This window comes from Patagioenas fasciata, chromosome 4, assembly GCF_037038585.1.
Source record: "Patagioenas fasciata isolate bPatFas1 chromosome 4, bPatFas1.hap1, whole genome shotgun sequence".
NCBI classification, from domain to species: Eukaryota; Metazoa; Chordata; class Aves; order Columbiformes; family Columbidae; genus Patagioenas; species Patagioenas fasciata.
In genome coordinates, this window is record NC_092523.1 from 58,069,861 (window position 1) to 58,096,248 (window position 26,388).

Below are 26,388 nucleotides of genomic sequence, written 5' to 3' on the forward strand. Positions count from 1 at the left end.
CATATTTCTGTTTGTTGCCTCAAGATAATCTGGTCGTCGTGCTTGAAAGTTGGAGGTAGATTTTGTTGTTGGATTTGGAAGATTTTCTTTTTTCCTACCCTACTCAGAAACTTAACCACAGTGACTTAACAGGCAATTTGGTACTCTTATAAGCTTTAATATAATAACTTTTTTTTTTTTTTAATTGAAAGGAAAGTATGCATTTTTTCTCTGTTATCGAGATTGCTGCTACTTTGGTCATTAAGCCCTTTTTAGACCTCACATAAGACTACCTGGCAGGTCCATGCACTGTATTTCCACTGTGACCAAGAGTTGCAGTTTGCTCTCCAGAAATGACCAATTAATGAGCTGTTAAAACTTATAGTTTTGCAGACAGTGTTGAACTCTGTGACACTGGAAATGAAAACAGAAATTCTTGGCGTTTTAGAATGCACTGTATTCATAATGGGTTTTATGGATTGTGAAGGCTATTGCAGGTATTTTTTGTTGTTGTGTTGTTGGTTTGGTTTGGTTTTGTTTTTTTGTTGTCGTTTTTGGTGGGTTTTTGTTTGTTTTTTTAGAACTTGCATTATTTTGTGTACCAAACAAAAAGATACAGCTTATCTTGCTAGGAGATCTAAATACTTGTTAATAGCTATTATGTTTTTGAAAGTGAAAAGCTTCAGTAACAACTATGTCCAGGAGATGTCTCTGGTAATACCCGAGTGCAAATTCCTGATAATGTGAAGTGCTTAATTTCAGTCAACAAAATTGCTGACCTTGTTTTAAAGACAAGCTTTCCATACAAACATTATCAAAAGTCAACTTTAGCTAGTTAAAGAAATGGCAGAAATTTTTTAAGAACTTTGCCTATAAAACGATAAATGCATTGACTGTAATTTACGTTTGGGAACGTGGTATGATTAGATCTTACGTGTTGGTGTGTTCTTCCCCTTCTACTCTCCCACCTGATAATGGAGCACAGGGCAATTTTTTCATCAGGCCTTTGAATATTTATGCTAATAGCTGTGTGAGTGATGCCTGCCACGGTGAACGTGCTTCAATTATTCTTGGAAGACTGTAGTAGTTTTGTCAGAAGAGCATTTCATGATTCAGTAGTAATGTGCCAGCACCCTATCTTAAATAGTCTCTAAACCTTGCCATTGTACTTATGTGCTCAACTACATTTTTCAACTGTCTTGTTTCTTTAGTATGTAACCTTGGAGTTTGAAAAAAGAAGCAGTTAAAATTGAGCTAAATTACCTTGTATGTTTAAGTCTTTGCCGTACAACAGTGACAATTTGCAGGTGACAGCAATGGCCCTATCTATGAGGATTAGCACATGTTTTCCCTTGCCCTGGTATATCTAGCCTGCTTTAGAAGATGGTGGGCTCAGGGTTGAGATAACTACAAATCTCAAGTGCATAGAGCTGACAAATTTTCCTCAATAAGTCCAGTTTCATGTCCGAATTAATCAAAAGGTTGTGGTAGTAAAATGCTAAAGTGAATGGTCAGAAATCTATTTCTAGCATAGTATCAGTTGTGAAATGAACCTTTCTATTGGGAGCAACTGCATCTGGCTCAGGGCTGAAAGACTTCTTAAAAAAAGGGACAGGGATTGCTGGAATCTTGTTAGAATAAATGTAGTTGCTAATGGCTATTTTGGATACTGATGCTTGGCGGGGGAAGCATCATCTCTTTTGCAAAAGACATACTCTGAATGCAGACGGTTCCTCTGGTTTTGCAAATGCTTAACAACATCTCCTAGAATGTTTGGCACAACATCATAATTTGGACCCGATGCAAAGATAGGCACACGGCAGGGACAATTAGTTCAGGCAATCCCTCTTGTACAGACAGCAGGACTTGTGTGGCATTTTGAGGTATATAGCTGGGTCAGTGCTTGGTGGAGTGGTCCCCAAAGTCCCCCATGTGGAGGTGGCTGACGTGCAGGTAGGCATGAGAACACTGTCTGTGCCACACGTGATGTGAGCTGAATAGTCCGGGACCTTTTGAGTTATTGTTTCAGTGGGTAGCTGTACCTAGTACATAAGAAAACACAACTATTGAGTAGTTTCACATTGGAAACTTAAAGGTGAGTACATAAAGCTGTCCTGCCTGGATCAAACACACACAGCTGAGCGGCAGGTTCCTGGCTGTGGTCACTAAGAGACAGAAAGCAAGAAACAGGACAAGAACAGCATACACCTTTCTCTTTCACTCTCACCAGCTCCTCACATTTCAGCAGCTGAGGCTGTGCAGACCTGTAATTTGGTACCTTGTGGTAGTTATTCCATGTTTACTAAAATATTTTTTTAACTCAGCCCTACGTTGTCTGCATCTCAGGCACATCAGATGTATAGATGTGGGGTTCTTAGGGACATGGTGTAGTGGCAGTGTGAGGTTAACAGTTGTACTTGATCTTGAGGGTCTTTTCCAACCAAAATGATTCTATGATTCTAAGTGACATACTGACAGCTCCTGTTGTTTAATGCATTAGGATGTATAAACACTTGGTTGTCATAGGGAGATTCATAGTGATTCCCTTCAAGATGCACAATCCCACAATCTGGAAAGTCCTTTCCTGGTCAGAATATGAATAAGTGGTTGTGCAGACAATCTGTGAAATCTGTGCAGAAGGGTGGAAAATTGAAGAAAGAGAAAGCAAAATGGTTCGTCACAGGGCTGGAACATTTCAGCTGCCTTTCAAGATCAATTTCAAAAGGTTTTTTAAATTATTTCATAAGTATGCTTGTCTGTGTACATCACTGTTATATGCACCTTTTAAGTTCAATTTAGTTGTCTTGCTTTGTTGATTTCACTCAGTGTTTCATTCTGCATTTGCAACATTCTCTATGTATTTGTCTCAGTATTTACTATTTCATGGTGAAATTAATTATTGTTATTGTACCTTTAGACTGTTAAACTAATATCTCCTGCCTCCAGATTAAAAAAAATAGAATTCCCATTTATGCCCTGTCAATGTTGTGGGATCCCCCTGCCTTTCTTTTTCTCCGAAATTTCATTGATTTGCTCAAACTGTTTCACCAGTGAAAATGCGTTCGGCCTCTTCAGGCATTTCTCTAACAGACCTGCTGAAAGACTACAATTATCTCAGCTTCAAACCACTTCGGGAGACCAAATTGATAAACTTTCATCATCATAATATTTAATTGTTGCAGAAAACCGCATCATTGGTTTGTATTTGGCCTCTGACAATAATGTCTGCCTTTATTTTGATCTTTTCAGCATTCCATTGATCTGCCAACTCTGCTTTTATTGTTCATTTTTATTGCAGTTAACCACTATTACATCATCAGAACTAACTTTGTTTGTCTTAGATATGTAAGAGTTAAAGCTTTACTTGTTCGAGTGCATCTTGCATTTTGGATAAGTTACTGGTGGTGGTTTAAGGAAGCTTCTTATCTTCTACAAATGATAGTGTTTCTTGTAGTGTCTGCTTCTTTTCTAAGAATTGGAGATATTTCTTGTTAAAATAAGTGAACATAGGGGCTGCTTTCAGACTTTTTTTGTATGTTAGTTAACTTCTGTTGAGAAGAGAGTATGTTGGAAATGGTCTTGCATGTGGTGACTACATGTCTTTTTTTTTTTCATTATATATACTTTTTTTTTTCCCCTGTCCTGTGGGTGACTTTGGTCTACAAGGTGATTCTGTTCTAAATTCACTGAGATTGCTCTGAAAGGGGAGCAGTGTCCTGTCAGCTGCTAATCAGGAGTCAGTTCTACTCAACAACTACTGTATCTTGTTGCTTTTGGTTAACCTTCCATTTGTTTTTTTATATTCTTTACTGGTTCTTCTACAAGGCAAGTGTAGTGCAATATAGCACCTTTCCAAGAAACCCTAGAAAGCCCATTCTGTTATCAGCTGGGTTAGGGAGGCCTAATGCTGGTGCAGTTGTTTATCTTCGGCTGAGCAGCTCCCTATTTCTGCGCACTGCAAAAGCATCGACCGGTTTGTATCTGTGGCTTGTGATGACAGCACCATGCCAGTCCTGGTGATTGAAGGAAGACTTTTTGCCCTCCCATTTTTGTTTGGGTTGATATTTCTCTGTTACCATCTGGGCAACTGGAAAGATTCGTATTTTCTAACTCTAGGTGTCCGACTGTGTTTCCAGGCTTTCCCCATGAGCAGTAGTAGAGACTTGTTGCAGGCTCCATCAGAGGAGGGATCCCTGACTTCAAGTTGCTCCCTTTGGTTTATGCACAGATATTTTTTTCACTAATATTTCCTAAGAATAAGCTAGATGAAAGTCTGATGACACTATTATATGCTGTTGATGGTACTAGAACATCTAGCTAAAAAGCTTTGCATACTAAATTTATCCTTACTGCTGTTGGTAGAGGCAATAATGTTGCTTGTAATGCCATGCTGCTTTTTGCTAGAAATCTGAATGGGTCTTATCCTTTTGCTTTCCATTTGCTGCTTTTCTGAAGTCCGGGACACAAAGCACTCGTATTATCTCTTACATGTGAAACAACTTCTGGTGTTTTATTCTACCAATCCTCTGTACTGTACACACTGAATTCATGTATTAGCCGTGTAATTGTGGTCATACTTACGCATATATGCTTGCACAGTTGTCAAGATTTGTGCACATCTATATTATTTTATAGGTTTTTCTCTTTGCTCCTTTACTGGTTTTACTAGCTGTAAAATCCCAATCCTAGATTTAGTGGTTTGTTCTGCAGATGTTGAAGGGCTAAGGACCGTCTGGTTGGGGCATATAGAGGATGTTACATGAAAAAGATTTCTTCAGCACTTCAAAACCAGAGAAAATGTAGAAGAAATAAATTAAGACTAGTGCTGATGGTAGAAATTAATCTTAAATGATAGTGCTATCAAATTTGCTCAGAGCAGATGACAAGAGGACTTCTTCCTGCACTTCCTGTCTGTGTTTTAGGTAGTGCTTAATTAAGACTGACAGTTTTGAAACTGCTATTTATAGTGTTCAACTGCTATGCCATTTAGGATGCCAAAAGCATGACAACTTTTTCAGAAGCCTGTACTTAACCCCTGAGTCTCACTTTCAAAAATGACTCGGAGAGACCCTGTTCCACTGGCAGCTTTTGGAGACTATGCCTGAAGGGAGGCTGCACACCCCCAGTTCTGTACCAGTGGTACCTGCTTACAGACACTGATTGCCCATCTCTGTCTGCAGTTGGAAAAGGTACAGGTCTGCTGAATCACACCTAACCTGGGCTGGTGGGCATTGTACAAGCAGCACCTGCTTTAGATGTGCTCAACACTCAGAATTAAGGAAAGTGGCTTCTGCCAGGAATTCTGGCATTTTGCATATACTTTCGGTGTAGGACCTGAGGCTGTGGTGCATTCTAAGTTGGCCTGATCATACACCCAACTGTCTGGCCAGTGTTTTGTACTGATGGTTTTGGAAAACAAAATGCCTACCTGGTACTTGAGGTCAGCATGTTGGGAAGTTACTGCATGTCTGCATTTCTCTGTGTGTGTGTGTGTCTGTGTGTGTTAAAAATTGCTTTACCTATCACCTTGGTGTGTCAAGCTTTGTTTTATCTTGGTCACTCTCATGTAGGGATTTCATAGGTGCCTTCCTTTAAATTCAGCACCAGAACTGTAAAAGCCAGTGGTTTGTACAAAAACCTATTATACAAATAAGGCTGCAAAACAAAAACATGGGGAAATAGCCACTACAAAAATGAACCAAATCAGGATTTTTACCTAAAATCTGTGTGTGTTTATTTTTTCCTAGAATTGTGCCTCTAAAAGTGTTTCTGGGCTTTAGGGGAAAATACATCCTCTTTGTCCTAGGAAGGAATGAAACTGACCCCAGCATGGGTGACATGAAACCCCTCTGAGTGAGACATCAAATAGACTTTCTTCTGTGTGAGAGAAAACCACAGAATAATTCAGGTTGAAAGAAACCTCAGGAAGTCTCATGTCCGGACCACCTGTGGGATGGGACCAGGTTCCACAGGACTTGATCCTGTTGTGTGTTGAAAGCCTCCAAGGCCAGAGACAGCACTGCCTCTCTGGGCCCCATACCCGTGCCTCTTTGTCACTGGGTCAGGGAGAAATATCATCCTATACACCGTTTGAACCTCTCTTGATTTCAGCCTGTTTTTTCTCGCTCTTCAGCCTTGCAGTGCTGTGAGGAGCTCAGCGCCAACTTCTTGATAGCTCCCCACACAGGGGCTGCTGTTTGGTGCCCCGAAGGTGGTCGCCTCTCCTGGCTGAGCAAAGCCCTGGTTCCTCAGCCTCTCCTCACAGGGTGTGTGCTCCAGCCCCCAAACATCTGGAGGTCCCTCCACTGGACTCCATGGTGATCATTGTCTTCTGTGTATTGGGCTGGGACCGAAACTGGGCGCAGCATTCCAGGTGTGATCTAATGAGCACTGTGTGGAGGGGGGTAATCTACCAGCTGTTCTCCTGCTGATACATGTTTCTTCACACCTTGGTTTTTGATACGTTGATTCACTGGTACATGTAGTGGCTGATGGCTTGGGCTCTGTATGGTAGTAGTCTCCCCTGGGAAAAGTTAATGCTAGGAATGTAAAGCAAACAACTGTAGACATCTTCCAGGATGAGCTGCTTTCTAGGCTGAATAGTCCAGCTCAGTTTACGCTCTGGTGCTCCAGAAAGTTATCTTTTTGATGTAGTCAGTGCTAGAAGTTTGATAAGTACTTTGCCATAGAAAATGTGTTTACCTTAGAACAGACTCCTTCACAGGTATATGTTGGGGAATCTTGACAGCAGATGAAGCACGCAGACAATGATTAAAACTGGAGTTTTCTTCAGTTGCTGATTGATTCTTCTCTTAGTAGTTCCTTTGTGATTCCTTTTTTTAGCAATATTATGCACCTTCCTTTTCTGTCCTAGTTGACACCAAAATCATTGAAGGTGATTGATATGCAGTTATTAATGAGAAAATGGTTTGAGATTTCCCTAAAGGAAATTGGACAGTCATCATGGCTGGTGTTATAGATTTCTTAACGTAAGTGTGTGTTCAGACACCAGTAAGATGGGATTGCATTTTCTGTTCATTTATTTATTGAGGCTGATAATTCGTTTACTAGGCTGAATATTTGTCTTTGGCTCTGACTGATACAGAATAGCATCTGATTCCAGAAGTAGTCCCTGAATCATAAGGATTAGCCTTTAGTTGTTAGCATTTTAATTTTCCAAAAAATGGAGGATGAGGATGTAGTAATTGCTGGTCTTAGTCTTAATTTTACTTTTTGGTCCTGTTTTATATTCCTTTTGTCTTTCTGCACCTCCCTCCAATATTTTGCTTTTATTCTCCATACTGTTGTTTCAGTGCAGTGCTCTTTTTTCAGAAATTGAATATCAGCTTTTCCCACTGAGGCTAATAAGTGATGGTGAATTCATATCTCCAGAAAAGAGTATGTTGTGTTTGGTAAAGCTGAAATACTCAGACAAAAGTTGTTGCATGTTACCGGAATCTGTCTGCTGGTGTAAAAGATGATAGGTGGCCTAAAATCATACTTTTTGCAGCCTTGCTAGTGTCAAAACCAAGTGTGTGCGGAAGACTGGAATGTTTGTCTGGAGAGTGCAGGCCTGAGCCTAGTCCTTCTTTCAAGTAGTGCTGCAGAGGTGAATTCATGCTCAGTGCTCAGGACTGTTGAAGAGACGTGTTCCCTTCTGCAGACTATCGGATTGAATTCTTATTGTTTTTTTTTTTTTTTTTTAACTACCCCCTTACAGAGGCTGCAAGTCGTGCCATAGTCCAGTTTCTGGAGGTCAATCAAAGTGAAGAAGCAAGTAGAGGTTGGATGCTGCTCACCACAATCAATTTACTAGCTTCGTCAGGACAGGTTAGTCTTAAACAGCAAAGCTAACAATAAACTGCGGGATGGTAGAGACAAAAGCAATAAAATAATGAACTGCATGAACAAGCATTAAAAGATGTTGTAACTATATCCTGTTCTCTGTGCTGAGATCCTTTTTCTCTTATACTGCCACAGAACTGCTTTTAGCTCCCTGTGGTTTCAGTTGCCTAAAAATCATTGGTTTGGAACTTTTAATTTATAATGTTCTTTTGAATTATGCATGCAGCTTTTATTGTTTCCCAAAGGCTTCTCTTGCACGCTGCTCGTTTGTGTCCTGTAAGATGCGTATTGCATACAGCACCTCAGTCACTTGGCCTTTGAACTTGGGCTCCCCATTCAAGGACAGCAGCAGCAGTTGTGAAAAGCAAAGCCAGCAGCAGCAGTGAGTGTATGGTATCATGAGTCTTCTGCTGCCTCCGCTTTTGATTCTGCCTCCCCATCAGAGAGATGATCTCTGGCAGTGTAGTGGACAGCTGTGTGGTTTGTTCTTTCTGCTCTAATCTGCATTTGTAATGCAGCACCTCATCTTATCTGTTTAGTACTGTCACCAGCCTCCACCCCAATTTGTCTTTTCTTCCCACTGATGCTTTCATGTTTTTTACTACCTTGCTCCTTAGGCCTGCTTATACCTTCTTGCCAAGTGGGTGCATAAATTGAATACTCCTCCCACTGCCATTTCTACTGCTACAAAGAACAGAGTGTTAATGAGGGCTTGCCTGAAGGTCATGTAATTAACTTGTGAGCTGCTGTTGGCAGAGGCTGTCAGTTTTTGTTTCTGTCCTGTGTGGTGGCTTCTCTGAACTGTGGCTGTTAGATGCCATTGCCATGTAAATGAACTATGATCCTATTTTTAATGTTTAGATAGGCATTCAAGGATAGATGGTAAATCTGTACTGCCCTGTGGACACCTTACCAAAGGTGTGAGAAAAAACAGCATTTGAGTTGACTGCATTACAGGAGTGTGACTTTTTGAATATAGTAACATGCTGAACTCTGTTTTTTTCCTGTTGTTTTTTTTTTGTTTCCTCAGAAAACTGTGGACTGCATGACTACAATGTCAGTGCCTTCCACACTTGTTAAATGTCTATATCTGTTTTTTGACCTTCCACATGTGCCTGAGGTAGTTGGAGGAGCACAGAATGAACTACCTCTCGCAGAGCGCCGAGCGCTACTACAGAAAGTCTTTGTACAGGTAAGAAAGGTAAAATAGGTCACGGAATTTGCAAGAGGAACGGAAAAGTTCTGTGTGAGAAATGTCCAGAAACTTCTCACTTGAATCAGGTTTTCCACTTCCTTGATGTTCCACAAACTGATGGCTCAGAGTAAGATGGATTGAAGAGTTGAAGATAAATTCCCACTCCTCCTGTGATTTTTTGTCCTTAGCAAAAATCTCCTCCACAAAAATGCATGCAGTTCTTCCGCAGAGGTGCTTAAAAGGAGCAACATGTTGAATATTATCCTGTTTTAATCTTACTGGTTCTAGTCTTTGGTACCTTTGGCCATTACTGATTGAAATAGACATAGTAAAATCCATTAGTATTGATGATAATCTGTGAATTAATTGAACTAGTTATTTTTCCTTTAATTATGGAAATAAACTGTGAATATTGAAACAAACTGTTTACATGTGGGAATGAAACATCTGAGCTTGTGGCTATTACAGTTGGCCCCCACATTTAATAGGCAGACCAGCAACTCTACCTGACCCACTCCTGCTTTCTGAAGTTTCAACTAGAGATCTTGCAAAGGAATTCCTGTACATTCTCCTAATGAAACTTTTATAGGGAGCTGAGAGTTACTGTTAGAAAGGGGTTTGATGGTCATGCTACTGGTTTCCATGTACAAATTGGACGCATCTCTGTGTAGGGTTATTGTAGCCACATATGCAAAATCATAGAGGTGTATCAACAATCATGTCCTTCAGGGATTTGATCACAGCGTTTAGATTTGGAAGTAGATTTGAGAGGCATTTTGGTACCTGCACTACAAAAATAAAGCTGAGTGCCTTATTCCCACAACTGCTAGCCACAATGTGTGCCCAGTAAAAGTCACTTGGTACTCTAGGCTGACTACTACCTCTAGGCTGACTTCCAAAGCAGAAATCACAATGTGCTGTGAATTTCTTTCAGAAATTGCTTTGCTGTGTTTCAGTCAGCAATTAATAAGTGGTCAATGTTGACACATGGAGCACCCCCCAACATGCTACTGCTCAGCTCTTTTCTGGCCCTCTTCAAAGGCTGTAAAGTGGTGCTCTCGGATGAGCTGGCTGGAGAGGGTGAGGTTCCAGAAAGCTCCCAGGCTGTGCTTTGACTTAGCTTTCAAACCTCCTCCTCCACTTGCAGGTAGCCTTGCAAAGTCTTCCTGCAGTTTTGAGAGAGAACTGCACAAGACACAAAATGGACATCAGGTGTCCTCAAAATGTGCAGAAAATGGAGTGCAACGCAGTAACTTTGGCCATGTTTTGTCTTATCTAAGGTAACCTGGAAATTCAGACCCAGGTGCCAGTCACATCCAGGTAGATTTGTAGTGTTGTTGTAGACTTTCCTGCCACACTGTTGGCCCATTTTCATTTGACCAAGATGGTACAAATGCTGCCGACAACCCACTGATAGCCACCTTCCTGCATTAGGAAGGGATACAACAGTTTGCTTCGCAGAGCCTCTGCCCCACTGCAGCATCAGGGTCATAAATGCTAGATGTTTAATGACTTATCATTTCAGATCCTAGTGAAATTGTGCAGTTTTGTGTCCCCGGCGGAAGAACTGGCTCAAAAGGATGATCTTCAGCTTCTCTTCAGTGCAATAACCTCATGGTGCCCTCCCTATAATCTGCCTTGGAGGAAGAGTGCAGGGGAAGTACTAATGACCATATCTCGTCATGGCCTTAGTGTCAATGTAGTGAAGTACATTCATGGTATGTGTTTTTATTCATTTTGGTTTTTTCTGTTCTTCTTTCATAGTTTTCTTAGTTAAAGAAATTGGCATGAAAATAATAGATTAAGGAAAGCTTACATTTTGTTGGGGTTTTTTGTGTTTTTTTTTTTTTTTAGGGGGACATGTAGGTATTTACATAGAGGTAAAATTTCAGAGCACCTCTGTAGTGAGAGAGGTGTTTGTAGCTGAGTCTGCCTCATCCATATATCATGTTAACATTGGAGGACAGTTTCCTCTAACGTTTTGGTGTAGAGTTTCTGCAAACCAAAAGGAAAGGCTTTTGGCAACTTTAGTAACTGCCTGTATTGAAAAGTAGTCACTGGGAAGTTGCGTAGCTTTGTCATTTTAGCTGCAAGCATTCATTCTTAATGAGAGTTAGTTGTTTTCTGTCCCGTGTTTGAATTAGTAGCAGCAGCCCCTCGCCAAGGCGGGAGGTGAGCTAGCAGTGCCCTGTTTACAGCTGCCGGTTTGGGTACCGCTTTAGCTGGCAATAAAAGTGTAGAGACATCTGAGGAAGCCGCAGGAAGAGGAACCGGCTCCATGTGTTATGCTGACGCAGTTTGAGCTATTAGAAGCCCATGAAAGCTGCTGCCTCGTAGTAAACAGTGGTGCCTTACGCAAACCAAGGAGAGCTAATTTGAGTGTTCTGTGAGAAGGTTCTTTTGCCCAGACTTCTTGCTTGTGTGGAGAGAGGCTGGATCAGAATGTTACAGCCACCACTGATTTGCAGTGTACTCTCCATTATCCAGGGTATTGGGGGCTGCAATACCCTGATAACAGCAAAACCGGGGAAATGCTGGAGGGCGCACAGGGTATGGGCACAGAAACGCTTGAGCGCAGACCTCTGAATGCTTGTTGATGGCACATTGGAACAGCCAGCTGACCTCCTCCTCTGTGGTCCAGCCCAGCTTCCCTGCAGCGTCCCCACCCCAAGGGTATTGTCCCCAGGGCTTGAGACAAATAGTGTCCTGACTGTTTCAGTCGTGGGAACTGTAAGGGCACAGGTGTAGCTGGTTACAGCTTTTGGTAGCTAATACAGGAGGTGCTTTATTCATTGTGTACCTTTACAAGGGACTGGCCATGGTGTGCTTAGCAAGGGCACCTGCCAAGCTGGTTCATGACAAAGAATATCTAGAAGAAGGTGAGATGACAATTACTATTGGAGAGGATATTAGTGGCCTGGAAGCAGCGTTGCATATGAAATACCAGTTTTGTATTAAATTAAAACTGCATGGGTGTTTAGGTATATGTAGCACTTGAGATAGGAAATTGGGTAAAATAGGTTTCTAATATTATATTTAGGATTTTTAGACAGTAGGACCATCTAGAAACATTTGTAGTTTTTAAATTGGAACAGCTGCTCAAGTGCATGAACATTCTCATCACACATTTTAACAGTCTACACCTACTGGAAAAAAAGAAAACCACGATTTCCCCACACCCTGAAAAACGTGTAGTTGCAAGGCTCCACAAAATCGTTTTGGCAGTTTATGAAATACATCACCCTGATCCCACATCCTTCACAGAAAATTTCTATCTGTTTTATCTTGTGCTAACAGCATGCTTCTGATTCTCATCAGAAAGATGTGAATGTACAATATCCCTTGGAAGCACAGAGTAGTCATCAGTTAAGTATTTTCAGATAGGACTTCAAAGGTGATAGGCATTTTGCCTGCATCTGTAACAGCCTTTTGGTGGGCCTCTGATGAGTGAGGAAGGTCTCTGTGTACATGTGAAAACATTATGAAACTCAACAAAGAAAACAACTGAGTTTTGACTGTTGTTTGGCATATTGCAGCTACTATCATCATTGCTTCTTAATGGGCTTGATCCACAGATGAGCGAGGTTGGCATATCAAAAGATATTCTAGGTTCTTCTAAATTTAAAGAAATGAAATAAAATCTTAAAAAGAAAACCGGTCAGCATTGCCTCTTGCTAGTTGATAAAAAATGAAACTGACTTAAGATAAAACAACATCTGTCAAGAGGCGTATCTCATATTCAAGAAAAAAGTTAAGGCTTTTTAGCATATGCAAAGCAACATCCTTTCACTCTCATGCTTTGGTTTGATCTTCTGGTAAATTTTGTTATCAGCCTAGCTAGAAAGATTTGCACTTGTCTTATGAATGCTGTGAAGTTAAAATGGCAGGAAATTGAAGGGAGTGTCTTTGAAACAGGAGTGCGAACTAAAATCTGACAGTAGATTTTGGGAAAGCTGTTTGGAACTGACCAGTGAACTGATAGAGTGTGAGAGGTTATACAGAACAAGACAAGCTGTCTCTCTTTGATCAGGGTTTATCAAGCAAGCAAATATGCCAGCCAAAGAAATGCAAACCAGAGTAGGAATAAGAAGACATGGTGTGAAGGGTTATGTGTAGGGTTTTATCTACAATCAGTGACAGCTGAAGTCAGTGATTTGTATAACTCTATGTTTTAAAAGAAAAAAATGGTTTAGAATCATTTACAGTTGCCATATTTGTCTTTTTATTCTGCTGAGTTACCTGGTCAGACTTTTTAGGTAAAACCCAGTATTTGCAGTCTCCTCCTTATAAGGGTGAAGATTATAAAAGGGAGGAAGGGGTTGGCAAAAAGAGGGTAGGGTTCAGATCCGAAGCCACGTGAGAATCCTGCTCGTCGCCAAGTGCTCTGGGGTATTAAATGTTACGTGATAAAAGGTAGTTAACTAAGTTACCTTATTGCCTTGTTTCTTGTACTAGTTATGCTTCTTGCTGTAATTATTGTCAGTAAAATCCTAAATTTCTTAATTACAATTCTTTTCAGAAAAAGAATGTTTGTCCACGTGTGTTCAGAACATGCAGCAGTCTGACGACCTTTCCCCCCTAGAAATAGTTGAGATGTTTGCTGGACTTTCTTGTTTTCTCAAAGACTCCAGTGATGTATCACAAACGTTGTTGGATGATTTTAGGATATGGCAAGGATACAACTTCCTCTGTGACCTCCTCCTCAGGTATGCAAACAGCTTGACAGACAGAATGCAGACAGATCATTGTGAGCTTTTTCTCAAAAAAGATTTCTTAGTAAAGAATAGGTGAATAGGTTTTGAACAAATACATGATTATAGGTTGCTATAAAATGTGTTATGCCCAAAATATGAAGTTACGTGTTTCTCTCCATTTATGAAACTACATTTTTAAATGTTTTCTTCACTGATACTAGCTTTATTATCAAATGTTTATGCGCTAAGAACGCAGATGCTTAAATACAACCAGTACTAAAAATTTACAAAGAGTTCAGAAAATAAAATTTTGACTGCAGTTAGTGATTTTGGCTTGGTTGGGGTTTGCGTTGTATTTGTTTTAAAGTACTATTGTACTGAAGAATCATGTATGTAAATGTGGTGCATGCTACTTAGTCTTGGAGAGATGGTTTTGTACATAAGTTGTACCAGAGAGCTGGAGAGGACTCTTACGTTACTAGAGTATCAGTCTATAGAAGTAATTTTTTTAAAAATTTGTGTGGTTTTTGTTTAGGTGGTTTTTGTTGTTGTTGGTTGGTTGGTGGGGTTTGTTTGTTTGGTTTGGTTGTTTAAATTATGCATCACAAAATATGGTAATAGAAGTGTCTGCCCAAACAAAACTTGGATGTATGATCCATACATGACTTTCTTTCTTTCCGTGAAAGAAACTTAATTGTTTTCTTTCTCAGTCAGCAAATTAGTGTCTACTGCATCACTTGTGTAAAATCTATGGTCAGTCTGTGTTGCGTTTTTGGGGTATTGTAATAAGTTCTGAAGAAGCATGCTTAATTGCAATAGATACATAGACAGAAACTGGGAAATTATGTCTTTGAGGGTACACTTTATGGAGTACACTGGAGTCAAAGATGCTTAGAAACAGAGCTGTAATGGCCATTAATGAGAAGTGTTAATGTTGTTATTTCCCTCTTTCAAGCCAGTCATTTTGGGTGCTAGGCTGCTAGGTTTTGGCACCCAAATATTTGAACTAAATTTTCTGCTATATCATATGGTTTGGGGGGGTGGGGGGGGGTTTGCTTGTTTTAAATGGACACTAGACATAGTCATGGCATTTGAAATTCTGAATCATAGGTTGAAATATTCATAAATTGTGTTTTGTGCCTAAAATGCTAAAACACCTGTTAGGGGATTGTTTTTGTACTGTAATTGGTGGTTTTGAGAACTAATTATATTGCTTTGATTGAATGTGTTAGTACATGTGAAAAACTCATCTCTGTTCCAGAAACTGTCACCCAGAGTTTAGGTGGAATTTGAAGCGAAGTCGCTGTCATTAATTATTTCATTTTCAGGTACAAAAGTGATCCTCTGTTGATCAAGTGTTTTAAACAAACTTTCTCCTAAGTTTACTTGTCCTTTAAATCAAAGAACACAGGATTCCTGAGAGAGACGTGGGAAGAGTAGAGGTTTGTCTGATGTAAGGAAGACAGCTCAGTCGGAGAGCATTCAGTTGGCATCAGTAAAGGTTTAAAGCACAGGAATGCATTATCCTTGCTTTGTTTGTGGCTCTAGAAGACTTCCTAAGGCTTGCAGAAATGCCTGGGATAAGGTGTGCAGTTACACTTTAAAGTGTGGTGTATTTTTTAGCAATTTGTGTATTGCAGAAGAGGTGGCAGGTGGTTCAAAATCTGACTGCTATTTTGATGGCGATATCTCTTGTGGTTTCTCAGAACATTCAGTTTATTTGATCTTCAAATCAAGCCACAGTTTGTTTGAAAAAGTGATCAGCTTGGACAAGTCTGTGTGTTGGTCAATGATGAACAATAGTACTGTATTCTCCCTGGCCATGTTTTGGCTCATACCTACTGATGGAGACGTATTCATCTCTGTGGCACTATTGTGAGGGTGACTGTCACATGGGGGTGTGACATCTGGAGCCTGGGCATCAAGCTGCAAACAAGAAGGGCTATGGAACTGGTGGTACAGAAGGAGGCGTGAAGAAGGTGACTTGGTAAGAGACTGTAGGAGGTCTGTGAGGACCAAAGGAACAAGTATGTAATTTCACCTGTGTGATGTGCAAGGGCAGGGCGTGTGGAGGGATTAGTAGGGTGGTAAAAGGTGAGCCAAGTGCTTCTGTAATGGCTTTTTGAAGGAGGTTCAGCCACATGTCTGACTGAGGACGAGATGGAGGACGCAGAATGAACTGCTTCTGAAAGCACACGTGGTCACTTGTAATCAAGAACTAACGTGGAGTTTGCATTGCATGAGCAAACAGGAGAATGTGGTCCCTGGCTTTCTCCCAAGGTCTATAGGGACTATGGAGTTAGTAAGTAATTAGACGTGGTTTAGTTTTTGGTGAAGTACAAGTGCCTTTACTGTTAGAGGAAGAAAAAAAAAAAAAAGCATTTTGTTCATTTGGTTTCCTGCTGAGCTCCACAGAGAGATGTATTTCTGTGGATGTAACTGAGGGCTTTGTGCTGCTGTCTCCAGCCATTGCTCATTCCCCTCTGCCCTCTCCTGCCCTGTCTCCCCAGCTTTGGGATATATTATCCATGATTACTGGGCAGCAGCTCGCTGGCAGAGTGCCGTGTTTATCAGTGCAGCAAGGGCAATTTGCTCCTGCTGTCTCCCTTGGCCTTCTCCTGACACAGTGAAAGTGGGTGAAATGCTTGGCATTTCTAAGCAGTTGATGCGAGTGAGGAAGAATGATTTAAGTTCTTCTGGTTTGGGTTGGGAATCAAGACAGAATGAGGATTTTTCTAGGGTCTGAGCTCAGTTGCTGGGGGCTTGTCTGATGGGCTGTTGCTGGCAGGAGACAATGGTTGCAATGGGACCTTATCCTTTCCATCCTCTTGCATTCAAAGTAAGTGGTCTCTCTAGTTCTAATGAAGATACTTCATTGTGTGCATCTACATGTTAGGCTTCTACCAAGGTACTGTTTCGTTAGCATAAAGGATTAACTCTCAAGAAGCCAATGTAATCTAGCAATTTAATTACAGCTTTATTTAATGACAGACCATTTAGGTATTTTCCCATCCAATAACTTCATGTTTTCAAGAAGACTTTTAAAGTAATTTTCATGTCTGTGCTCCTTTCTAGCAGACTGAATTCAAGGCAAGATTTACGAGGTGAATTTCTATGACAAATACTTATATGCTTTCATAAATCCAGTGATGTTTGAATGACTTAATGGTATGAAATGTGAATGGAGAACATGTAAAATATTGCAGGAACAGGGCAGTAAAAGTGTGGTCTCTAAATTAATAGAGTAAAATGGAAAGAGATATTAAAGTGACTTGCATTGAAATAAACTAGCGCTAATGTCATCTATTGTATTTTCTTTAGATTAGAACAGGCAAAAGAAGCTGAATCTAAGGATGCTTTGAAGGACTTGGTTAATTTGATAACTTCCTTGACAACATATGGTGTCAATGAATTAAAGCCAGCTGGCGTTACCACTGGGGTACCTTTCTTGTTACCTGGATTTGCAGTCCCACAGCCTGCAGGCAAAGGTGAGTGTAATTTCTCTGTTCCTCCCTGTTTGTTTTTTTTTGGTTTTTTTTAAATGTAAACAACAAAATACAGAGAAGCTGTATGCTACACAGACTGTTTGCAATTGAGTATAGGTTCTTTTACAAAGATTGCATATCAGATACTTAGCTCTGTTGTTCTCAAAGGTTGTGCTATTTTGGGGTTGGTACTCAAAGAAGAAAGTCTATGGCTTTTGTCTTAAGAGGACTGAAGGCTGGGTCAAAAAAGCTGGCAGTTTCTATGTGGACTTTTATAGAGATTGTCAATATGGAGAGATGCACTGATTTGATTTATGGTACTTAAAGCTGCTCTTACTAAACTGATGTGGAAGGCTGATGTGCTGGTTTGATTTTGTGTGTGTGTGTCCAGATTTGCTTTCTGTTAGCTTTTGTCAGCTTAGGCAAGTGTAACTTGTGAGCTGAAGTCTGTTGTTTCATGACCAGTCAGTGTTCACAGAGTGGTGAAATCTGTGGTGTGCTTGCAACTATGGTCAATTATGATATGGAGATAAGGTTGAGGAGGTGTGTGAGGGGAAAGGGTTTTATAAAAATAAACTTATTTTTTGTATTTTGTGTATAAACTTAGAATTCAGGTAAGTCTTGTATGTAAGTAAGGAGTTTAGAATTTTAGTAGCAACCATGGGGCTAGTTTGCTACTTGGACTTTTTATGGGGTTTAGTAATACTTAGGATAGTTGGAAGATTGTTGCAAGAGAGTTACTTTAAACATTTATAGGCTAGTGGATTTACTTTCACCATTTTTCTTGTGTATCTGGATTCCTTAGGCAATTACTTCCTTTCTCTGATACTGATAGTTCATTGTTCAAGGGAATTGTTTTCCCTTTGCACTACATAGAGAAAGAAGGTGATAGTCACACTCAAAGGTTAATTTCTGATAAAGGTTAATGTTCTGATAACAACATACTAATTTTTGCTTAAGCTAATTGTATTTTCTAACAGATTAGCATGAAAGATCCATGGCCAATTAAATCTGTAAAGGAATTATTTTATTTAATTTTCTAGTATTTATCAGGACATCTCAGTTTTTTCATTCTGGTGGCAAGTCATCTTTTTATGAAGATCATATTAGCTCCATTTCCTTAGTTGCTTCTGTTTAAATCCTTTTAGTTCCTGAAGCCTGAAGAGCTGGTTAAGGTTTGATTTCTTCAGGGGTCCTTGTAATAATGAAAGATAATTTATTAACCTGCTTGATTGCCTGGAAAAAGTGTTGATACTACATTAGAATATAAATAGTTGTGTCTGTGACTACTGATGTTACTGTCACATTTAATGAACTCTAAATCCTGTTTTCAACATTTTAAATTGTAAAGAAAGCATGCAAAAAATACGCTTTTAGAAACAAGTGAATGTGATTTGTAATGTAACACCAATATTCTTCCAGTATGTGAAATTGTTCCATGTTATTTTTCAAGGAAGTTTCCCTGTGTCTTCTGGAGAAATACTGGCAGGGAAAGCAGTGAGGCTAGACATGAAGATAATTGAATTTACTTCTAAATTGGACAACTTAGTTTATAAAGAATGAAGAGAGTAGCATTCCACAGAGGACACGTCATAAATCAGTATTCTTTATTTATGAAAGGGATTTTAAATTAGGTGGATGGTTTGCTTTTAGTTTGTTTGAAAGATTTTTATTGTTAGAACACCATAATTGTCTTGTTTAGAATGTGTTTGAAGGTCTCACTCTTGATTTTTTTTTTTTTTTTAATGTTTTTACCATTAGTTGTTTTGTTGTTGGTGGGGTTTTTATCATGATATTTGTCCACTGTGACTTGTACTGTTCCTATAAACGTTTAAAAATTTGACTCTTAGGCATCTTTTTAGTAGAATAAGAATGCTGTCCACCCATAGATAACTCTAGGGGCCACAGGGAACACTCATAAATAAAGAATTTGGCTAGTTGAGTCAGATTTTTTTTCAACCTGAAGGTACTAGTAAGAAGAAGCTTGATGGAGCTTTTAAAGATGTGAGGTCTTGGTGTGCTGATATGACAGCTACCTTAGACTTTGTAACTGTTTCCCATTGTTTTAATTCCCTAATTGTTAACAGTACTGGGCCCTGCCAGGGCTGTCTTATTCCCAAGCCTGATTCCCAGAGCCAGCCTCGTGCTACCTCCCAATACCAGTTGTTCACACCAGTTCATCCAGACTTCAGCCATACATGTTGTCTAACTTTGAACCCAGCTGATGAGGATTTGTCATTGCATGTTGCTGTGTTGAGTGAGGGGATGCAGAAGGCTGTTTTCCTCAATTTAGCCTGCCAAATACTTGCGAAGGACAAAGTTGTGTTCTGTACTATGGAATACAGAATATTTTGCTGTAATGAGTTTTCTTATGGCCTGGGCAGATGATGCACAGGCTTTGTTTTGTCTCTAGAACTGTATCTCATTGCAAGTTTTAACAATAGGTCATCTTACCTATTTTAAATAAACTATCCTTCATTTAGCTGCTTATGTAAACAATTTCAAAGGTGAAGGTGCCGTCTTAGTGAACAGTAGATCACAGGATCTGCAATGTAAGTGATCGTGCAGAGGCTTTTTTAAAGAATTGTAATAAAAATGTTTATTATATGTGACACAGACTGTTCTTTAATTCTCACTTGTTAAAACACATGGTTCATTATTAGTAAGTGTACTCATTGTTATTACGATTAAGAATTTTCTCTTTCCTTTTTCTTCCCATCTCATTTTGTTTCCCAATATAGGTCACAGTGTGAGGAATATTCAAGCATTTTCAGTCCTCCAGAATGCATTTTTGAGAGCAAAAACCAGCTATCTAGCACAAATCATCCTTGATGCTATAATGAATATTTACATGGCGGACAATGCCAACTACTTCATTTTGGAATCGCAGCACACATTGTCTCAGTTTGCAGAGAAAATTCCTAAACTTCCAGAAGTGCAGACCAAATACTTTGAGATGCTGGAATTTGTTGTATTCAGCTTGAATTACATACCCTGTAAAGAACTGATCAGTGTGAGCATCCTTTTAAAGTCCAGCACTTCTTTTCAGTGTAGCATCATTGCCATGAAGACACTCCTTAAGTTCACCCGTCATGACTACATCTTCAAGGATGTTTTCAGGGAGGTGGGACTTCTGGAGGTGATGGTAAATCTTCTTCATAAATATGCAGCCCTTCTGAAAGATCCCACTCAGGCACTGAATGATCAAGGTAGTGTATGCTCTTCTTTTTTACTAACAGAATTTACTGATTTAATTTACTACTACGTGTCATTTTTTTTGCTGGGGATGGTGTAATCTAGCATTTAAGTGGAGGAACAAGAGAGTCTGAACATGTATTTCAAGAGCTGAATTCTGCTGGAAGCTGCTGTGCCATCCTAAAAGCTCACTGGAATTGCCTCTCTTTATGTCCTGCAAGCAAGGCAAATTTTAGTGAAGGATGCTGTATGAACACAAAATAGTTAGAAGTTTATTTTTTCCTTTTTATTTAATTTTTTTTTAATGTGTTACTTTGATATCCTTTACTTAACATGAAAAGAGCAAGTGAAGGAGCAACACATAGTATCTATGCTCTTCATCACAAAGTGTACGTGGGCATTTAATTGTGTTTAGCCCCAGCTTTGAGAAATAGGGTGTATATATGAGTTCTTAATAGGAGTATGTATTCAAGCTTGCAGAGTTTTTTTGTAGGTTGACTCGCCATTTTTCTAAGACCATTTAAAATAAATAAATAAATTAGTTATCTCCAGAATTGAACATCTTGGAGATAGGCTACATAGCTGCTTTGCCTACAAAACCATGTGGAAGTGCATACACACACCAGCACCACACAAGCTTTTTTTTTTTTTTTTAAACGTTCTTTATTCAAGCTGCAACTGAGTGTGTGTATTTTTTTCAATCGTGGTTGTTGGATGTTTCTCCTGGTTTTGTTGTCTGAATCTTCATGAATGAGCTGTAGCTGTTGATTAGAGTTAGAAAGCTTTGTTACCAGCAACTCTATTGAAAAACAGAAATTCTCACATTCTTGTAAATAAATGGGCCAAGCTGTCATTTGATTAGGATGCTACCTCATTGCATAAGCCCTTGTATTGTGACTTTCTTTTTAGTAGAGTCATTTAAATTTTTTTATTTTATTTTTTGAGTGTTACTCTGTGTTTAAGATGCCACTTGCAGTGTTAGTTCATCTGTTACACCTGCTGAGTCATCAGCACATTTACTGTAATTATGTGATTGTAGTTTGGTGCCTTTGTGTGGAATTTCTCTTTTCAAGTACTGAATACTGAACTGGAACAGATCCTGTTAGTCTTGAACTATGGTATGGTTTTGTGGCTTCAAGAAACAACAGTAGGGAATATAAAACTACACATACAGCTGGAGTGTCAGCCACTGAGCTCACTGTGCTCAAAAGCTTTTCAAGTGTACCGTAGCACTTGCATGTGTAGACTGAATATTAATTTTCTTTGGAATGCATTTCGTCTGCTTGATGTCTGGGGAACCAAAGAAGATAAAAGTGTTGGTGGAAAGTATCAAGCATCTTACAAAATAGTGATTTCTACTATAACTTGGGCTTCTGAATTTATTTTTTAGGGGATTCAAGAAACAGTTCATTTGAGGACCAAAAGCAGCTGGCTTTATTGGTTATGGAGACCTTGACAGTACTACTACAAGGATCAAACACAAATGCAGGTAAGTAGAGAGCCCAGTGGCAAAATACTTACAAAAATGTAACTCAGAAAATAATGCCTGAAAGCAAAGTAGTCTTGACTTCCTGTCTTCAGCCAAGTAGTCAAACACAATGAAATATATTTTTCTCTTGCCAGATTTTTCCAGAAGAGAGAATAGGCAGCATAAACTAGAGTGCATGAAATAAAGGAGTACAATATAGTGTGGTGTTTGGCTTTATTTTTTAAACTTGATTTTCTTTGTTATTATTTACATGAAGACAACCACTGTACCCCATCGCTCCCCAACAGTACTACAGTAATTTGTAGTAGGGCTTGTAACACAGGTTGTATATTGAAAAATTTAAGCAAATAATTATACCTGTAGTTTGCTGTTTACAGTGTCATGTCTACTTAAATGTGATTAAAGAGGCTTGCACCTTTAGTGAGAAATGGATTTCCATTTTTAAAGGCATCTTCCCAATCAGTGTGTATAAATAGGGCTCTGTCATGAGTGTCCTTTTCTAAATCAGGCGGTTTTATGTTCTGCTTCATTAACCAGCAACTAGTGACATTGAGAGAGACATCCTGTCTATTTCATATTAGTTAAAGCTGTCTTTGAGAGCTTGAACTAACAGTTTGAGAAAGGGTGATAACTGTTTTTAAAATGTTTTTGTCTGTTCTGTTAGACAAAGAATAAAACGAGAAGGTGGGGGAAACATACACCACCCTGAGGAACTGGGAAGTTTCTGGCCTTGGAGGCTATGAAACATCCTTCTTTCTGCAGGTTTTTTTTTTCTCAAATCTAACTAGGGTTTTCTCATTTGTGGTTTTGCTTTTGTTTTCATTTAAGTAGGATAAACTCTGACAAATGCTTAAGAATGAAATCCTGAAAATTGTCCAGCTTGATTGACAGCTCACTTTTGAAACATCAGCTCCTGGACTAATGGCATAAAGCTTGTAACTTGGTTGTTGGTGGTGGTAGTTGTTTTCCTGCTTTTGCCTGGGCAGATTTCTTTGTTTAAATTCAGGCCCGGTGTTGGGAAATTTCACTGTTGTGCTTGTTTAAGTTCTGTTGCACTTCAGCTTGTGGTTTTGAACCGCTTTCAAAGAATGGCTTTTGAATTCTACCTACTGAGCGTTTTTGTTTGTATGCTTGGCTTTGTCCATGTACTTGGTAAGTTCTTTATTCCATCAGGAAAGGCTTTATTCACAGCATTCCAGATAAACCCCAGTGGTATATCCTTTGTCAAAACAGACAGGCATTGCAGAGAAGCGGAGGTTACTCCAAGCTGATGTTTCAATTAGTTATGCATTCAGTCTGTCATGATTGCATTTAGACCATTTTGTCAGATTGCTTATGAGAAAGCTGTGGATGACACTGGCAGAAGCTTTGCTGAAGCTGAGCTGCCCCTCCTTTGCCACTTCCCTTTCTCCTGCAAATGGCAAGGAAAAAACATCATCTTTGATGTAGTATATTAATCTGTTCAATGATGAACCAAGAAGCAGGTGAATTAGACTGAAATAAGGAGGTTTTAGTGAGGAATTAGTGTAGGTTACAGGTGAATTGCATGAATCAATTACACACTTGCACGTGTATTGCTCAGCAGAATTAGAAACAAATGAGAAAGGAGTGACACGAAAGTACATGCAGGGGCTTCCATATAAGTAGAAATGGGGGGGAGGGGAGAGGTTGGGAGGAGAAACCCAAAACAAAAAAGCTCAGTGTTTGATTTCTAAGGATAAAGGAGGAGAGGTAGTGTAAGTATGTGACAACAGCTCTGAAGGACTGGAACTGCCTCATGTTTTCAAAGCAGTGACTCTTGGTTTGCCGGACTGGACTACATGTATCTGTGTGTTTGTCAGGGTCTGCAGTACCCGAGCCTTGCTCCTGTGGGGGCTGGATTATGATCTAACTGTGGTAGCATCCTCCTGACTTATAACAAATCCTTGGCTGCTGTTAAACAGCTTTCCTGACCTCATCTGGGAAACCTCAAGCAGTCAGCAGTACCTCATTGATACTTCTCAGTACTGATTTAATCCCTGAGCATCCACCAAAGAAATGAAAGAGAGTGGTGTAAAATGCATCAGGACTATGGAATGACATCACAGATGCTGTTTTTAAGGATTCCTGTGAAGTTCAGGGGCCTAATTTTGACCAGTAGCTCTCCAAGCTCAGGAGTACGAGAACTGTACAGGAGAAGTGAAACCATTTCGCAAAGAAGTTGTGGTTGCTATCTATGCAGCATGACTGGGTTGCAAGCCCAGTTGTACTGTGTGCGGCAGTCAGCAGAGGTTTCAGGTCATGACAGAGAGACACAAATAGCTGTAGTGCAGCCTCGCAATGCTTCAGCTCACACTCAAAGCATGGTTCATAGAATTATAGAATTGTCTAGGTTGGAAAAGACCTTTGAGATCATCAAATCTAACCATTAACCTCACAGTGCCAAGTCCACCACTAAACCATGTCCCCAAGCACTACAACTACACTTCTCTTAAACACCTCCAGGGACGGTGACTAAATCACCTCCCTGCGCAGCCTCTTCCAGTGCTTGATAACCCTTTCAGTGTAGAATTTTTCCCTAATATCCAATCTAAACCTCCCTTGGTGCAACTTGAGGCCGTTTCCTCCTGCCAAAATTAAAAGAAGGGTTCCCACTGCATTTGTGAGGCTTCAGAAAAGTTTCTCATCTTAAACCACTATCTCTGATAAGATTTCCTGAATATTGCATAATTGATAACCGAATTTCAGACAAATTTGGGTGTCCAGTCCCAGACAAGTTCACTGGATAGTCAAGAATCCAGACTGAGAGCAGAAGTAGTACATAAAATGTTACCTCAACCTCTCAGAAAACAAGAGACCTGATCACTGAGGGTATGTGCCTTGCCTGTAAAAGGGCGTGACCAGCTTCACTGTCTCAGGGTTTGAGACCTCTCCTTCTGCCTTGTCCAAGTTCTTATCTCATCCAAAGAATATCAGAGAAAGTAGGAGGCAGGAAATCAGGCAGTGGGACTGAAGTTTGTATATGCACATTAGGGGAAATAACTGTTGTCCTGACTAGCTTGTTAACCCTGAATTTGGTTGTTTAGACAGCTCTTTTAGTTCCTGGTCACAAGGATCCCTTTTGATGGCAGTAATGCAGCACTGGTCCATTTCCTTACCCTGTTTTCACCTTCAGTAGTTAATATGGGGCAGTACTGTAGGTGCTGACACTGTACTGAAGACAGTATGTGCTGTAATATATTCTAGTTTGGTTTTGATGATATCTCCAGACACAATTTTCAATTAATTTTCGCTTAATATTGCACCTGTGTTTTTCTGAGTATCCAGTAAGCTTGGGAACCATTATTTGACTTAACTTTATCTCTACAGGGATAGGTCTTGCCACAAGAAAACTTGTGCAGAATCATACAAATCTTGTGGGTGGACCAAATCGCTTCTCAAACACTGCTCCTAGTTGGCTCATGTTGTCCAGAAGCTGCCTAGTTATATTTTTGTCAATGAACTAAATGTAACATAAGCACTGTCCTTAACTAAAACAGGATATAGTCTTCACTAAAGGTAGAGGTTTTGCTGTATTTTTGTTGTTGTTTCATTCTGTAACTCTTTGTGCTCTAGCATGTAAAGAATATCTATTGTTGGAGTAACAGAATTATTGACCGAATTCATGGAACTGACATGCATCCTTGTACTCAAAACCTTTAGTGAAAAATATTGTCAGAAATTAAAGTTCTATTTTTATTTGTGGTGAGAGAGGACAAATAGTCCCGAATAAGTCATTAAACATCCATAGGGCTAAAACCCTTCCAATTAAATCTGTAGAAGTGAAAATTAACACCTTTCATGCTTTGTTGTTGTCATTATTTACTACTGATTGTATTTTTCATACTCCTCGTACTCTTATCCCCCCCACCTCCTCTTTCTGAGTAGGTATTTTTAGGGAGTTTGGTGGTGCGAGGTGTGTGCACAACATAGTGAAGTATCCCCAGTGCCGCCAGCATGCCCTGATGATCATCCAGCAACTGGTGTTGTCGCCCAGTGGAGAAGACGACATGGGCACCTTGTTGGGACTGATGCACTCAGCACCGCCTACGGAACTGCAGCTGAAAACAGACATTTTAAGGGTAAGTGCTCAGCAGTCTTGCTCCTATGCCATTTTTTTGAAAACGAAAATGCTGAGAAGGGGATTGAGTGGATAGTATTAAACTACTGAATGTAGATTGTCTGTCTAGTTCAAATGTGTACGTTCGATGTGTGGTTTTTATTTTCATCCTTCCGTCTATGGCAGGTTTCAGAATCAGAGCTGAAGGCTAATGAGTGAGTATGTGTTTTTAGCATCATCACTCGTAATCAGCCTTAGTGGATAGGAAATGACATTCCACAGTTATGTTGATCTTCCCTGGCGAAGTATTATTCAGTTAAAAACAATGAGAATACATGGTGAGAAAAAAAGCAAGCATCTAACACAGGTTTATTTTTAGTGCTGGCTTGCATGTTTTGTTGTGATTTTGTTGTTGTTGTTGTTGTAGA

General features: G+C 39.7%; 1 protein-coding gene across 8 annotated transcripts in view; it reads left to right on the top strand.

Annotated features, from left to right (window-relative positions):
* WDFY3 (WD repeat and FYVE domain containing 3) overlaps window positions 1-26,388 on the top strand; it is a 168,462-nt gene that overhangs the window by 57,158 nt on the left and 84,916 nt on the right. For all 8 annotated transcript variants that reach the window (XM_071807984.1, XM_065837921.2, XM_071807979.1 and 5 more), the window contains 8 exons: window positions 7,700-7,809; window positions 8,855-9,016; window positions 10,545-10,737; window positions 13,539-13,725; window positions 17,035-17,201; window positions 19,940-20,407; window positions 21,784-21,882; window positions 25,789-25,982. In XM_071807984.1, the coding sequence (XP_071664085.1) occupies window positions 7,700-7,809; window positions 8,855-9,016; window positions 10,545-10,737; window positions 13,539-13,725; window positions 17,035-17,201; window positions 19,940-20,407; window positions 21,784-21,882; window positions 25,789-25,982 (1,580 nt within the window). The remainder of the gene's footprint in view (window positions 1-7,699; window positions 7,810-8,854; window positions 9,017-10,544; window positions 10,738-13,538; window positions 13,726-17,034; window positions 17,202-19,939; window positions 20,408-21,783; window positions 21,883-25,788; window positions 25,983-26,388) is intronic.